Source organism: Bos taurus, chromosome 9 (assembly GCF_002263795.3).
Source record: "Bos taurus isolate L1 Dominette 01449 registration number 42190680 breed Hereford chromosome 9, ARS-UCD2.0, whole genome shotgun sequence".
Lineage (NCBI taxonomy): Eukaryota > Metazoa > Chordata > Mammalia > Artiodactyla > Bovidae > Bos > Bos taurus.
This window is the reverse complement of record NC_037336.1, coordinates 86,983,619-87,000,902: the sequence shown is the minus strand read 5'-3', so window position 1 is coordinate 87,000,902 and position 17,284 is coordinate 86,983,619. Positions and strand designations below refer to the sequence as shown.

At 44.4% G+C, this 17,284-nt stretch overlaps 1 protein-coding gene and 1 pseudogene across 1 annotated transcript in view; both read left to right on the top strand.

Moving 5' to 3' along the window:
• LRP11 (LDL receptor related protein 11) overlaps positions 1-17,284 on the top strand; it is a 57,461-nt gene that overhangs the window by 21,198 nt on the left and 18,979 nt on the right. The window contains 3 exon segments of the mRNA NM_001206831.1: positions 9,031-9,172; positions 15,326-15,451; positions 16,228-16,434. Of these exon segments, the coding sequence (NP_001193760.1) occupies positions 9,031-9,172; positions 15,326-15,451; positions 16,228-16,434 (475 nt within the window).
• Positions 1,358-3,120, top strand: LOC100299874 (nucleolar and spindle-associated protein 1 pseudogene; annotated as a pseudogene).

The window sequence follows — 17,284 nt, the reverse complement described above, 5'->3', positions numbered from 1 at the left end:
GAAACAATTTCATTCACCATTGCACGAAAAGAATAAAATACTTAAGAGTATATCTACCTAAATAAACAAAAGACCTATAATAGAAAACTATAAAACACTGGTGAAAGAAATCAAAGAGGACACAAATAGATGGAGAAATATACCATGTTCGTGGATCGGAAGAATCAATATAGTGAAAATGAGTATACTACCCAAAGCAATCTATAGATTCAATGCAATCCCTATCAAACTACCAATAGTATTTTTCAGAGAACTAGAACAAATAATTTCACAATTTGTATGGAAATACAAAAAACCTCAAATATCCAAAGCAATCTTGAGAAAGAAGAATGGAACTGGAGGAATCAACCTGCCTGACTTCAGGCTCTACTACAAAGCCACAGTCATCAGGACAGTATGGTACTGGCACAAAGACAGAAATATAGATCAATGGAACAAAATAGAAAGCCCAGAGATAAATCCACGCACCTATGGTTACCTTATCTTCGACAAAGGAGGCAAGAATATACAATGGAGAAAAGACAATCTCTTTAACAAGTGCTGGGAAAACTGGTCAATGACTTGTAAAAAAATGAAACTAGAACACTTTCTAACACCATACACAAAAATAAACTCAAAATGGATTAAAGATCTAAATGTAAGCCCAGAAACTATAGAACTCCTAGAGGAAGACATAGGCAAAACACTCTCCAACATAAATCACAGCAGGATTCTCTGACCCACCTCCCAGAATATTGGAAATAAAAGCAAAAGTAAACAAATGGGACCTAATTAAACTTAAAAGCTTCTGCACAACAAAGGAAACTATAAGCAAGGTGAAAAGACAGCCTTCAGAATGAGAGAAAATAATAGCAAATGAAGCAACTGACAAAGAATTAATCTCAAAAATATACAAGCAACTACTGCAGCTCAATTCCAGAAAAATAAATGACCCAATCAAAAAATGGGCCAAAGAATTAAACAGACATTTCTCCAAAGAAGACATACAGATGGCTAACAAACACATGAAAAAATGCTCAACATCACTCATTATCAGAGAAATGCAAATCAAAACCACAATGAGGTACCATTTCACACCAGTCAGAAGGGCTGCTATCCAAAAGTCTACAAGCAATAAATGCTGGAGAGGGTGTGGAGAAAAGGGAACCCTCTTACACTGATGGTGGGAATACAAACTAGTACAGCCACTATGGAGAACAGTGTGGAGATTCCTTGAAAAATTGGAAATAGAACTACCATACAACCCAGCAATCCCACTGCTGGGCATACACGCCAAGGAAACCAGAATTGAAAGAGACACGTGGGGCGCCTGGCGTTGAGCACTCTTTAATAGGACCGGATCCTTGGTCGTGCTGAAATGATCGAAGCTGAACTACCAGTACATGACCTGCAGAACTTGGCCAAGAGTCTGGGCTCCACTAACCTGGGCATACACAGCTGCCAGGAAAACTCATCAAAAATGAAGCAAGAAAAGAAAATGAAAATCAGGATGAAATTCAAACTTCTGCATCCTCTTGTGATGAGCCTGAGATACAGACCAGCAGCCAGGAACAAGCTGAGAGGGAGCCGGATGACCATGTCACCAAAACCAGAGGAAGGCGTAAGACTGTCCACAGGAGCCCTGACTCGCAGGCAAATGGAAATGTGCAAACTGAAAAGAAGCTACCACCTGTGCCCAATCTGCAGAATCATTCAAAGATAAAACTATGTGGCCCTACTAAATCCCAGAATCAAGAAAAGCATGAAAACCAGGTTCTCAGAACTGCTGTAGAAGTTCCTTCTCTACCCAATGAGAGTCAAGGAGATGAGAATACGGTGTCCTCAGGAAAACATGGAATAGATGGTAATGAAGATCCAAGGGTACCTTCAAAAAGAAAGAAGTCTCTCTACACAGATGGGTTTTCCAAACCTGGAAAAAATAAAACTGCAAGCACTACTCCAAACTTTAAGAAGCTTCACGAGGCTCGTTTTAAGGAAATGGAGTCCATTGATCAATATGTTGAGAGAAAAAAGAAACATTTTGAAGAACACAATTCATTTAATGAACTGAAGAGGCAGCCCGTCACTAAGGGAGTGCTGGCAACTCCAGTTCCTGCCCGAGGAAGACTCTCCGTGGCTTGTACCCCTGGCAGCCAGCGGCGCTCGCAAGGCCAGCCCCACGCAGGCCGGAGCACCTTGTGTGTGAAGGGGTCAGCCAAGCGCTCTGCTCTCTTGGCAGCTAAGATGAATGTCAGGTTTTCAGCTGCTACTAAAGATAATGAGCATAAGCGTTCACTGACCAAGACTCCAGCCAGAAAGTCTCCACATGTGACCACGTCTGGGAATACCCCAAAAGGCCAGGCTGTGCTCGGGACACACAAGTTAAAGACCACAAGGGGTGAATCTGTTGCTGTTATTACCCCATTCAAGTTGACAACTGAAGCAGCGCAGACTCCAATCTCCCATAAAAAACCAGTGTTTGATCTCAAAGCAAATTTGTCTCGTCCTCTCAACTATGAGCCACACAAAGGAAAACTGAAACCATGGGGACAGTCTAAAGAGAACAATTCTCTACATGAGCATGTCAACAGAGTTAGCTTCCACAAGAAAACTTATAAACAACCTCGTCTCCAGACCAGGGAGGAGCAACGAAAGAAACATGAGCGGGAGCGAAAGGAGAAGAAAGAAAAGGTCCTGGGAGTTCGAAGGGGCCTCATTATAGCTGAACGTTCATAATTTAATATCCTGTAAATATTTCTTTCCTCTTAACCCTTTTTTGTAAATATTTTTATACTGTCCTCTTAGTCAAAAGACCTTTTTCTGCTCTTAACTTTGTTCATATACTATATGTAGTGCCTGTGGCTTCTTCACATGCTATATCCCTGAAAATACATTACCTTTAAAACTCACAAACTCTTCTGAAATACTTTTTACCTAAGCCCCTATACAACTAGCTCAGTTTTCTACAAAAGACCCATCATAGATTCTTGACCTAGATTTTTAAAGTCAAGTGCCCTCTGCTGGCTCTAGTAACAGAACTTCAGTCCTCTTCTAGGTAAAAGCATTTATGGTAGCCAATTATAACACATACTTTAGTAGAAATTGAACAGTAACAAGTTATGGATAGGGTAAGCTGTGAAAGGCCACCTCTTCATCCTCTAGAGAATCTAGTAATCTTACTGAAACTGTAAGCCATTTGGGTTGATAAGACATCAGTATTTTACCTATGTGAAATGTTTCATTTAAGCTTTTGTGTACTTCATGTAATTGTCAATTACGTATCTCTGTATTCTTAAAACTATAGCTCATTCTAGCTTGGCTTATTTAGAAATACACAGGACCATATTGAAAGTTGGGGATTGCGGCTTTAAGGATTATTGTGCTCTGTCAAACTGATATCTTACTCCATTTATGGAAAAGACTAGAGTTGCTTAGTATCATATTCATATTTGTTGCACCTGAGTGGAGTGTCTGTGTTTTGTACGGCTTGAGATTTTCATGAATAAAATTTTTTCTCACGGTAAAAAAAAAAAAAAAGAAAGAAAGAAAGAGACACGTGTACCCCAATGTCCATCGCAGCACTGTTTATAATAGCCAGGACATGGAAGCAACCTTGATGTCCATCAGCAGATGAATGGATAAGAAAGTTGTGGTACATAGACACAATGGAATATTACTCAGCCATTAAAAAGAATACATTTGAATCAGTTCTAATGAGGTGGATGAAACTGGAGCCTATTATACACAGTGAAGTAAGCCAGAAAGAAAAACACCAATACAGTATACTAACGTATATATATGCAATTTAGAAAATGGTAATGGTAACCCTGTATGCGAGACAGCAAAAGAGACACAGATGTATAGAACAGTCTTTTGGACTCTGTGGGAGAGGGCAAGGGTGGGATGGTTTGAGAGAATGGCATTGAAACATGTATATTATCATATGTGAAACGAATCACTAGTCCAGGTTCAATGCATGATACAGGGTGCTCGGGGCTGGTGCACTGGGATGACCCAGAGGGATGGGATGGGGAGGGAGGTGGGAGGTTCAGGATGGGGAACACATGTATACCTGTGGCAGAGTCATGTCAATGTATGGCAAAACCAATACAATATTGTAAAATAATTAGCCTCCAATTAAAATAAATAAATTTATATTAAAAGAAAAAAAAGCTCTGCTAACTCGGAGATAGGATTCTACAGTGACTACGAGCATGGAGTTTGGAATCATATGCTGTGTTTTGCTGCCCTTAGTTGCTCAGTCATGTCCAACTCTTTGTGACACCACGGACTGTAGCCCACCAGGCTCCTCTGTCCATGAGGATTCTCCAGGCAAGAATACTGGAGTGGGTGGCCATGCCCTCCTCCAGGGGATCTTCCCAACCCAGGGATCAAACCCAGGTCTCCCACATTGCAGGCGAATTCTTTACCATCTGAGCCACCAGGGAAGCCCAAGAATACTGGAGTGGGTAGCCTATACCTTCTCCAGGGGATCTTCTCAACCCAGGGATCAAGCCCACATTTCCTGCATCTCCTGCATTGGCAGGCAGACCCTTTATTTTGGGCTACACTGGGTCTTCATGGCTGCACAAGGGCTTTCTGTAGTTGTGGCAAGTGAAGCCTACTCTTCGTTTTGGTGCCCAGGCTTCTCACTGCAGTGGCTTCTCTCATCTTAGAGCATGGGCTCTAGGGCACATGGACTGCAGTAGTCACGGCATGAGGGCTCACTTGCCCCGTGACAAGTAGAATCTTCCCAGACCAGGGATTGAACCTGTGTACCTTGCATTGACAGGAAGATTCTTAACCACTGGACCACCAGAGACATCCCCATTTCCTCTATTTCTATGTCTACATATGTTTCTACACACTGTCAGCAACTAAGTTTGCTTAACCCCTTGGATTTTATATGCTGCTTCTTCGTGCCTCTAGCCCTTCTTCCTAAGTTTGTAAGAAGATGATTATTCTCTGATTGGGCTGAGATAGAGGCAAAGAGTCAGACACGACTGAGCAGCTAACACTTTCACTACTCTTTTTTTGACTAGGAAAATACAGAAAATTGAGTTCATTTTGCTTCTTTTATGAAATTTTGGGTCATGTCTGTGATGAAAAGTAAATAGAAAAAGGAACACGTAACTAAAGAACAGAACCTAAGCATGTTAACCTGAATTATCTAGACAATTGTATTAATAATAGCAGTTTATGTTCTGGCCTCTGTTGGTCAGTTTAGCTGCCCCCGTGTCTCCTTCAGCCTGTGTGTGTGCTGGGAGATGGCATTGGATTACAACAAGGATCTTAATGGCCTTCAAACCACTAACAGAGTTCTCTGTTTTGCAAGTTGATAAGAGGCAGAAAGCTAGCATGCCTTTGCGTTCATTGGTTCAATGGAATTTCTTACTGAAATATTTTGTATGACATCTTGTCACTACTTATGACAATTTGCCCATTGCCTTATATACTTTAAAAGCAACTGTCGGGGGTGAGGGGAATAGAGAGGTAGTACTCGTTTTGTAACCAAGTGTTGTACTAATAATCATGTATGTATATATGTGTGGTATATAAAGAAATGCAAATGTATGTTCCTTGCCACTAAATTACTATTTTAGGGAGGTGCAGTAGAGCCAGAATAACAGATTGAGTTATAAATTGATTTTAGCCAGAGTCCAACCATCAAAGCCTCTGTTACTATAGAACAGATCCTGGGCAGAGATTAGAAGTTCTTTGTTTTATTAAAGGTAATGTAACTTTCAAGTTACAAATTGGGTGTGTTGTGGTTCTTCCCAGTGGCTAAGACGCTGAGCTTCCAATGCACATGGGTGTGGTTCGATTCCTGGTTAGGGAATCCCAGACGCCCTGGGGCTTGGCCAAAAACAAACAAAAATTGGATATGCTGCATATACATCTGTGTGTATGTGTGTATGTGTGTAAATCCTTCCCAGTGTCATAAATGTGAGGCGACGTCTAGAAATGCCTGGATGCTTGGAGGGAAATCATCTATCTCACAGTTCTATATATTCTTATATTGATGCTGAAGAAAGATAGCATTTGTTAGCTAAAAAACTAAACTAAAAAGGACCAGGGAATTAAAAGTACAGATTACTTTGTATAAAATAAATAAGCTACAAAGATGTATTGTACAGCACAGAGAATATAGCCAATATTTTATAGTAACTATAAATGGAGTAGTTATTGACTCACTGTGTTATACACTTGAAATTTATCTAATATTGTACATCAACTATACCTCAATTTAAAAAAAAAAAAAAAAAGCGCATGTCAAGCTATGTCACAAAGGAAAGTGAAGTGACTCAGTCATGTCTGACTCTTTGCGACCCCATGAACTGTAGCCTACCACGCTTCTCCGTCCATGGGATTTTCCAGGCAAGACTACTGGAGTGGGTTGCCATTTCCTTCTCCAGGGGACCTTCCTGACCCAGGGATCAAACCCGGGTCTCCCGAATTGTAGGCAGACGCTTTACCGTCTGAGCCACCAGGGAAGTCTTTCTTGGTGGCCCAATAATTAAAACTCTGCATTCCCAATGCAGGGCATTCAATCCCTGGTTAAGGAACTAAGATCACTAATGCAAAAAAAAAAAAAAAAAAGCTTAAAAAAATAATCAAATCTAATTAGTGTTTTGCCTTTTACAGCTTAAAAACCTGAAAAAGTTTTCTGCATCCAAGAAATAAAACCACAGAGGGAAAAACCAATGTGAAATGAGGAAATCCAAAAGTCAAAGTGTTTGCTTCCTTTTCTCTCTGGGTCTGGGAGACAAGGTGAAACAGCAAACTCTTTAAACAGATTGCTGCACAAGAAAGGGCAAGAAGCCTTTTGTAGAAGAATTTTCACAGGAGACTAACAGGATCTTGTTGACTTCTGCAGTTATCAAACTAAATCTCACACAAAGCTCTTGGTATTAAGTTTCTGTACTTAGTTTCCGCTCACAGAGGAAAGGCCTGCAGGTGTGGACCGGTGCCAATTGCAAAGCCTTCTTCGGAGGCCCTTCAGGCAAGATCCAGTCTCTGCCAGCTGTTGTCAGCATCTACCTTTTCTGTTGGTGTCCAAACCCAGCGGCTCTCAGAGCTTTCCCATGGAGACAGTCAATTGTCATCATGCCCACGGGTAGCTGAGCTGCAAAATCTGACATACCTGTCCTTCCCCTCTAAGCAGATTTTTCAAACTCTATTTATCTGAAATAGTTTTTGAGACAAACTTTTACATACCTCGGCTATATTTACTAGAGTGCTCTTGCCCCATAAGGGCCAGAGGGAAATTTGGATCATTAAAAACCATATTAAGGGGCTTCCCTAGTGGCTCAGTAGTGAAGAATCTACCTGCCAATGCAGTACACACAGGTTCGATCCCTGGTCTGGGAAGATCCCACATGCCATGCACCATAGCTTCTGAGCCTATGCTCTAGAGCCCCGGGGGAGTGATGTGCAGCTACTTGAGCTCTTGAGCTGCAAGTACTGAAGCCCATGCGCCTAAGAGCCTTCGCAGTGAGAAGCCTGAGCACCACCACTAGAGCAAGGCCTGAGCGGCAACAAAGACCCAGTTGTTGCTGTTGTTGTTGTTTAGTGGCTAAGTGGTGTCCAACTCTTTGTGACCCAATGGACTGCAGCATGCCAGGCTTCCCTGTCATTTCCTATCTCTCAAAGTTTGCTCAAACTCATATCCATCAAGTCAGTGATGCTATCCAACCATTTCAACCTCTGACCTCCCCTTCTCCTCTTGCCTTCAGTCTTTCCCAGCATCAGGGTCTTTTCCTAGGAGTCAGCGCTTCACATCAGGTGACCACGAAAACCCCACAAACACTACAAAAAGACAAGAAGACCCAGTACAACCAATATATAAATAAAATTATTTTGAAAAACCGTATTAATCCTGCCAAGTGAATAAGGACAACTAGAGCTGCCGTTTAATGAAGATTGTCAACTCACACACACACACACAAAGAAAGAAAGCAGGGAAGGGTTATTTCATTTGAAAAGACCGAAATTAGTGTGCTCCCAGGTCTGGATCGGGATCCAGTCTTTCCTGCCTCAGAGAGGAGGTACCTAGGAAGGCCAGAGGGAGCCTTCAGAGCCCAGGTGAACAGACAGGCCCCTTAGAGGAGGGTGCTCTGTCCGTCCAGCCCCAGCGTTGGGAAGAGGCTTCCCGGAGAAGGCCCAGCCTGCTGAGGTGTAGTTGGACACTGGCATGCTGAGAGTTGACACCCAGAAGCCCAGTACCTCACTCGCCTTCACAAAACTCAGACCAGGGCTTGGGTGAGGCTGATGTCTGTGTGGATGCCCCACCCAGCCCCCAGCCTCAGTGCTTCCCTGGTCTCTTAAAATCTCCATTAACTTCATCTAGGCCTCACTCAGCATCCCCTAGTCACAACCACACTCTGACTCAGTCCTCCCATCCACCCGGTACACTTGGGGCAGCAAACCCCCGGGCTGCTGGCCTTCGGCAGTCTTAGGTCTGCGCTCGGGCAGACCAGCTGGGGCAGAGGACAGAGCCTCTCTCTCTCACACCACGTTGCTCAAGGCTGCAGGGCTCCCATCAGCACACTCCGGTGTGGTCATCACCTGCCCCCAGTTCCCCTGCTTTCCTGTCTAAGTCCCACGAAGCAATAAACAGTGGAGGCACCTGCCGCATAGCTGCCGCTTGGCACAGCCTGCCTGATTCTGAGCCAGAGTCAGAGAGAGCGAGAGTCTGCCCAGCCACCTCCTCTGGGCAGGCCACCTGCCTGGCCACCCACTCCCTTTGGCTTAGCTGCACCCCTGTGGCCATAGGGAGGGGTCATAATGACCCTTCCCTTGCAACCATGTGGGTGGGGGTGGGAGGGAAGTTTCCCAAAGAAAGGGGGTGTCAGGCCCCAAACCCACCGGAACTCAAGTCTCCTGGCCAGCCTGCCAAAAGTGTGTGTGATCAGTATTCTGAGACCTAGGACCAGGAGTGGAGAAGGGGATCATAGGACTGCTGCAAGGATGGCACTGATTTCCAGCTCAGGAAGATGTCAGATTCTGTGCTTCGGGCTCTTAACTGTGATGCTTCCTGTTTGGTATCAGGTGCCTCAGTCCGGAACCCTGAAGCTGTCCCACCTGCGGGAAGGAGCATACACCTTTCAGTTGACTGTGATGGACACCGCCGGGCAGAGGAGCTCCGACAACGTCTCAGTGACCGTGCTTCCCGTGGCCTTCTCCACAGTAGGTGAGAAGAAAGCCCTTCCCTCGCATTCACAGTGGCCAACAGAGGCCAGGCTGTGGATGGAAGGGTGGTGTTAAACTGGCATTTTAGGGGCTTCCCTGGCATCCAGTGGTTGAGGCTTCGTCTTCCAGGGCAGGGATTGCAGGTTCCATCCCTGGCCAGGGAGCTATGATGCCCACATGCCTTGAGGGCAAAACACCAAAACACAGAACAGAAGCAAGGGCTTCCCTGGTGGCTCAGTGGTAAAGAACCCATCTGCCAATGCAGGGGACACGGGTTCTATCCCTGGTCCGGGAAGATTCCCACATGCGGCGGAGCAACTAAGGTGTGCCCAGGAGCCACAACTACCCAGCACACGGCAGCAACTACTGAAGCCTGCACGCCCCGGAGTCCGTGCTCCGCAACAAGAGAGGCCACTGCGATGAGGAGCCCTCATACCACGGCTAGAGAAAAAGCCCGAGCAGCAGTGAAGACCCGGCCCAGTCAAAAATAAGTAAATAGAATTATTTTTAAAAAACCAGAAGCAATATAGTAACAAATTCAATTAAAAAAAAAACTTTTAAAATGGTCCACATGAAAAAAAAATTGCCATTTTATATCCTAACTGGGCAATATAATGGGTGCTTCTGTTTTATTTTTAGCTGTTGCTGAGTGGGAAAATCTTAAAATAAAAATGTGTCATCATAAAAATATGATGACAAAACTAGGCTCGACTATATTTCATGTTAAGTGACACTGCCGAGTGAAGCAGGGGAACACTTTACACTCCAGGGATGACAATAGACTGTGTGAGTCACAGGACCTTAGAGATGCCCCATCCTTCCTTGACTCAGTTTCATAAAAGACATCTGGGTTTCCCAGGAGAGGGTGGGGACCACCCTCCCATTTAAAGGAGGGTGGGCTAGTTGATACTATGTTCAAAGAATGCGGCTAAGAGGTAGATTTAAAACAAATTAAAACATACACAGTGCATGTATCAGTTTAAAAGGACTGTTGAAAATTTTTCATGGACACTTTACACAGAAGCACAGATACGTTGATAATATGGCTCGACATATATATAATGGTTCCCACATTCTGTTGCTCACTGTAAACTCATTTCTCTCATTTATCTGTTTCTTGCTTTCCCAAACATCTACAGTTCTAAGATTAGCTCATTAAGTTAAAAAAAAAATGTAAATGGCACTTGGCAGCACTAAAGCTATAGAGGTATTGCAGAATCGTGTGTGTGTGTCTAGAGTCCTGTCACTCGGTCGGGGGATACTTTCTCAGCATCTGCAGTGAATGGGAACTGTGTGCAAGGAAGCAAGCATGGGTGCTGAGTTCCCCAGACCTGATCCCCAGCCCTGATTAATGACCCTTCACTAACCCTGGCTCGAGCAAACTTGTAGCCTGTCTCCTATATCCTTGATTCCTCCACATTTGGATCGCAATCAAGTGAGCAGTCGGGAGAAAGAATATAATGATTGGATTTGCTTGTACTTTGGCTGACCTTGTCTTCCACCAAAGACAAGGGTCAGTGTGCATATTAGAAATGAAGGACGGAGACTTTAGAATTCTAAGAACTCTGCCACCTTGGTAATTTGCCTTCCACAAAGATACAGTGCTAGCAAGATACAGATACTAGCAACATTCAAGATTAGGTCGGCTGGCTTTCCTTGTGGTCTGGCAGTTAAGAATCCATCTGCCAACGCAAGGGACACAGGTTCCATCCCTGGTCCAGGAAGGCTGCACATGCCTCGGAGTAACTAAGCCCTGCCATGTGCCGCAACTACTGAAGCCCACGTGCCCTAGAGCCCATGCTGGGCAACAGGAAAAGCCACCACAATGAGAAGGCCTCACACCACCACTGGGGAGTAGCCCCCTTCTCTGTATCTAGAGAAAGACTGAGCACAGCAACGGAGACCTAGTGCAGCCCAAAATAAACAAGTAAATCTTAAAAAAAAAAATCAGGTTGACTCACTCCTGTTCAACCACGGTTCAATTTGACCTGGAGGAATGAAGAGTGGCTGCAAATAGTACCCCAAACTCCAGTCCAGTAGAGGACTGTGAGTCAGCGATGGGGAATGTGCCAGCCAGCTTTCTAGTCCATATCGGGGCGAGGCCCTGTTTGTGGTCTTACTGCAGCTCTACAGAAGAGCCAGTTACCTGAAACAACCCTGGCAATGCTGACTGTGCACTGGGGTAGGAAGTAGGGCAGGTGGCGAGTAGAAAACAATGGCACCCAGTCCAGCTGAGGTCACGGCCAGTGGGGAGGTGCAGAGCTTGGAGAGCTGTGCTCCTGGCAACAGGGCTCCCTAGCCAGGGACCGAAGTGCTCCTGGGCAGCTGTCAGCCCTACAGAAATTAGCAAAGGAAGAAATAGCCTGAGGGCTGACATCAACCAGCTACTTGTTGATTTGGTTTATTTACTCTAGCCAGTCTTCTGGGCTCCCAAGGCAACTAGAGAGCAGCCAAGTTGCCAGTTGTACATTTCTGGCCTTTCTCAAGATGACAAAAGTATATTAGAAGCTGAAGAGGGTGATATGATTCACCTCTTATTACTGAAAGGCTAGTCGGGTGTAATAGGTTTTATATAGGGCTTCCTTGTGGCTCAGATGGTAAAAAAATTCTGACTACAATGTGGGGGACCAGGGTTTGATCCTTGGGTTGGGAAGATCCCCTGGAGAAGGGAAGTAATACCCACTTGGGTATTAGTGCCAGGATAACCCCATGGACAGAGGAGTCAGGTGGGCTACAGCCCAGGGGGATCACAAAGAGTCTGACACAACTGAGCATCTTTGAGAGATAGAGATCTTATGTATATAACTTTATACAGAAAATGAAAAGAATTCTGTTATGTTAACTGTCTTCTGGAAGCACTCACTGGTTAGATTGGAATAACAAACTGAATTAAAGTTAATAAGATACCACATGCTGCTGCTGCTGTTTAGTCACTAAGTCGTGTCTGACTCTGCAAACCCATGGATTGTAGCCCAGAACAGGCTCCTCTGTTCATGGGATTCTCCAGGCAAGCATACAGGAGGGGGTTGCCATTCCCTTCTCCAGGGGATCTTCCCGACCCAGGGATCAAACCTGAGTCTCTTGCATTGACAGGTGGATTCTTTACCACCAAGTCACCTGGGAAGGTATAGGACACCACATAGAGACGTTGAAAATGAGAGATGGGGATTGAGAGGGCTTCTGTCCCCTTCATTATATACATAGATCTTGCGGCTAGCTTGCTTTCTGGTAATCAAAGATGGCAAGGTCTGTAGTAAACAGGCAAGCGCATACCCTTGTTTCTGTGATAACTTGGTTCAGATTTGGATACAGAGGCCATATGTTCTCAAGCTTTGCAAAAAATAATCTAGTCAAAACGAATAAAAAACAAACAAACAAGCAACAATCTACTCAGAGAGCAAGCCAACGGACACTTCCAAGATAACCCAGTTTTGTGGTCTCCGTATAGGATCCCCCACAGACAGTCAAGACATTTTTTTAAGATGGAAAAAAAAATACCAGAACTTATATTTGTATTCATTTTTAATCTTCTTTACATTTTCAGTCTATTTTATGACATGTATTAAAATACGTTACTACAGTGGCACATGCATATGATTTATAGATGGGAGATATATATGGTCAAAAAAGTCCGGAGACCACGGATTCAGAAATACATGGATACATTGTCCGCGTGGATCTGTCTCCATAGTTACCAGGAAGTCAGGAAAGCCTTGAGGGGGTTAGGATTTTCACGTCAGGAGTTTAGAAGATGTGAGCAGAGGCTGCATCCTGGCTTGGTGTCTGCAGTCTCCCTTTGCTCTTCCTCCCAGCCCCTTCCCCATGACCGAAGCAGATACTCCTTTCTAGGCCCAGGTGCTCAGCCAGAACTGCTGACTCCCTTTGTCCCCTTCTTTCTGCCACCGTTTCTTAATAGGTGTTTGCTTATTTATTTATTTATTAGGTCTTCTGTATCGGCTCAGAGGGTAAAGAATCCACCTGTAATGCAGGAGACGCAGGAGACACAGGTTCGGTCCCTGGGTTGGGAAGATTCCCCTGGAGGAGGAAATGGCAACCCATCCCCATATTCTTTCCTGGGAAATCCCATGGACAGAGGAGCCTGGCAGGCTACAGTCCAGAGAGTCACAAAGAGTCAGACACGACTGAGTGACTAAGCACTAAGCACACACATTCATTTATTAGGCTGCGCTGGGTCTTCGTTGCATCAGGGCTTTCTCTAATGGCAGAGAGTGAGGGCTACTCTCGAGTTGTGGTGCACAGGCTTCTCTTTGCGGTGACTTTGCTTGTTGCAAAGGATAGGCTCTAAGCCAGGGGGCTCAGTTGTCGTGGCTCCGGGGCTCTAGAGCACAGCCTCAGTAGTTGTGGCACACTGGCTTAACTGCTCTGTGGCAAGTGGGATCCTCCCAGGCCAAGGATCGAACCCTTGTCCCCTGCATTGCCAGGCAGATTCTTAACCACTGGACCACGAGGGATGTCCCTGCCACCATTTATTTTCTTCACCTCTTCTTCCTCCAGAATCTAGGTACCTCAAATTGCCTTCCACCCGGATGGATTCTTTTCCCAGTGTTTTAACTGAACTTCTTTCCAGTAGAATGCTTCCAAGACTCGCTTGGACGTGTATTCTATGCTCAGAAATATCATCATGTGTTGCTCTCCTATGTTATGAGGCAGTTATCTAGTCCATCTGTCCCTGGAGAATACAGACTCCTTGTGACTCCTTTAGCCTGATACCTTTAGTCTGTATCACCAGTGTCAGTGGTTATTAGTTGGCTTACTCCTGACCTGGGGGTACAGAGAATGTCTTTCAAGAAAATACATGTAGCTCTGAGGGTTAAAAGCTCTTGGGCACTCCAAAATGGAGACGGAAATGGCAAGCCACTCCAGTACTCTTCCCTGGAGAATCCCACGGACAGAGGAGCCTGGCAGGCTACAGTCCATGGGGTCACAAGAGTCGGACACAACTTGGCGACTAAACCACCACCACCACTCCAAAATGGAGGGAATTTCAATATTCATAGAAAAAAAATTCTCACTAGCTAGTAGCTAAAGATTCTATTTTTGCTTTATAGCACCATGGATCTGTGATGGCCAGCAAACAGGGTTCGATAGTAGAAAGTTGATCTCAGTAAAAATTATTATTTAGGAAATGTGAATGCAAAACACACATAGCATGTAGAAAGCGGTGTCTCTGGGCTTCCCAGGTGGCTCAGTGATAAAGAATCCACCTGCCAAGGCAGGAGATGCTGGTTGGATCCCTGATCCAGGAGGGTCCCACATGCCGCGGAGCAAATAAGCCCGTGGACCACAGCTACTGAGCCTGTGCTCTAGAGCCCTGCAATTGCTGAAGCCCTCACACCCTAGAGTCCATGCTCAGGAACAAGAGAAGCCACCTCAGTGAGAAGCCCAGGCACTGAAACTAGAGAAAAGCCTGAGCAGCAAGGAAGACCCAGCACAGCCAAGAATAAATAAATAAATAAATTTTTTTTAATTAAAATCATTAAAAATGACCAAAAAAAAAAAAACACACAAGGACTTCCCTGGCAGTTCAGTGGTTGAGACTTCACCTTCCAATGAAGAGGGCACAGGTTTGATCCCTCGTTGGGTAGCTAAGATCCCACATACCTCGGGGCCAAAACACCAAAACATACAACAGAAACAATATTATAAAAATTCAATAAAGACTTTAAAAATGATACACTTAAAAAAAAAAAAAAACTAGTATCTCTGATAAAATAGGGTCAGCCAGCCAAGTGCTGTGCAGAGGGTGAACCCATGTTAGGGGGCCTGCTGAGGATCTGATGGGGGAACAAATGAATGCAGAGTGAGTCACCTGAGGGAGGAAACCCAGAGCTGGATGGGGAAGACCGCAGCTGCTGCTTCTCTGTTCCCACCTCTTTAGCATTGTTGGCTTGGAGAAGGACCCTAAGACGAAAAGCCCATGGTGATTCTGAGAGTTCAGTCAGGAGGGTCAAGAAGGAACCCCCTAACCTTTCCAGAACCCACTGCTGCTGCACAGACTGTTAGGTGTCCCCTCATTACCTACGTCTCCTTACCCAAAAGCATTCCATCATACACACAGTCTCGGTTAATCCTTACACGGTGGAAGCCCTTTCCTTTCCTGTACTCCTGTGACTTGAGACTTGTTTACAAACAGGATGCTCGAGTGTCTGCTCACGCTACCACTTCTTTTGTGATGATGGCTGTTGCATTGACATCATGTTGGCTTGCGACGGAGTGGAGCAGTGTCCTGACGGGTCTGATGAAGCTTTCTGTCAAAATCGTGAGTCACCTGCATCACATTTTGGGGGTAGAAGGGATGTCTGTATTCTGACAGTAAATGCACATTCAGCATTTACTTTTTCTGCTGGTTTCAGTGTAACTTCATGTGAACCAGCTATGCCTTAAATTCAATGGACATTTACCGTAAATCTTTAATGCAAATTACAAATGTCAAATTTTTGTATTATTTAACATTTTAAGAGATAGTTTTCAGTTTTCTAAGAGTCTTCCCCATCCTAAAAAGGCTGTTTAGCATACGCTTTTAAAAAAAGTAAAATGAGTTAATCTTTTGTTTTGATAGATTTTTTAGAAAAGTTATGACATTAGGGTGTCACTAGGTCGCTAGGTCTTGTGAATCTGAGCAAACTCGGGGTGATAATGAAGGACAGGGGAGCCTGGCATCCTGCAGCTCATGGGGACATAAGTCAGACATGATTTAAACTGAACAACAGTGTGTGCATAAATACTGCAAGGAAGGACGGGCTGTGAAAAGTTGACTGAAGAACTGCAAGTACTTGAATGAAGAACTTGAGGAAGGGTGACTAACCTCAGAATCTTAGGCGGAAGTGTATCTTTGTCTGTTTCTTTACAAGAACTTTCAGAAAGCTAATTCTTGCAACTGTTTACTTAGAAGTGTTACTTTGGAAACAAGAGCTAGTAGTTTGCTATGAGGCCCTGAAATATCTTAGATGATATGCTTTCAATCTATTGCAAATGTCGTGGTTTTAGATAAAGGTCAGCGAGAAACCTAACTGACAGTAGTTCTTTCACTCTCAGTGAGCGATAACCGAAAGATGGTGACCCACAGGACCACGGCACGGCCTAAAACCACGGGACCAAGCACAGACGCAGGCCGGAGTGCGTCGCTAGAAAAGTCTGAGAAAGCTACCACCCCAGAACAGCCACCTGAATTATCAACCACAGAGAAGAGTAATCATTCCACCTTTTGGGGACCAGAAAGTCGCATTGATCTTGAGATGCCAGGTAAGGACTTGAAGCTGGTTTTCTCAAAGAGTCTCATTTTCTATAATGACACTTGGCTCAAAGTAAGCTTCTATTTGAAGAGTGTTAAGGACATATCTTAAAAGAAAGGACAGACTTAAAGCAAATGATTTGGCCAAAAAGAAAAAAAGCCTGACATTTTTGCTGATTATTTATAGCAAGGAACACCTATTAAATACATTCATAAATATGTACATATAGCAAGGAGATCAAACAAGTCAGTCCTAAAGGAAATCAACCCTGACTGTTCATTGGAAGGACTGATGCTAAAGCTGAAGCTCCAATACTTTGGCCACCTGATGTGAAGAGCTGACTCATTGGAAAAGACCCTGATGCTGGAAAATATTGAGGGCAGGAGGAAAAGGGGACAACAGAGGATGAGATGGTTGAATGACATCACTGACTCAATAGACATGAGTTTGAGCAAACCTCGGGAGATAATGATGGACAGGGAAGCCTGGCTGCCATTCATGGGACTGCAAAGAATCAGACACGACTTAGCAATGGAACAAAATACATACTCCAGAGGTATCAATACATTTATTGTAAATAAGGTGGAGTTTAAAAATTTTAACACCTATGTTAAAGGAAACTAATACTCTAAGTGCTAAATTTTAGGTTATTGTGAGGTGAAACAGTATGCTGCTGCTGCTAAGTCACTTCAGTCGTGTCCGACTCTGTGTGATCCCACAGACGGCAGCCACCAGGCTCCCCCGTCCCTGGGACTCTCCAGGCAAGAACAATGGAGTGGGTTGCCATTTCCTTCTCCAATGCATGTAAGTGAAAAGTGAAAGGGAAGTCGCTCAGTCATGTCCGACTCTTAGCGACCCCA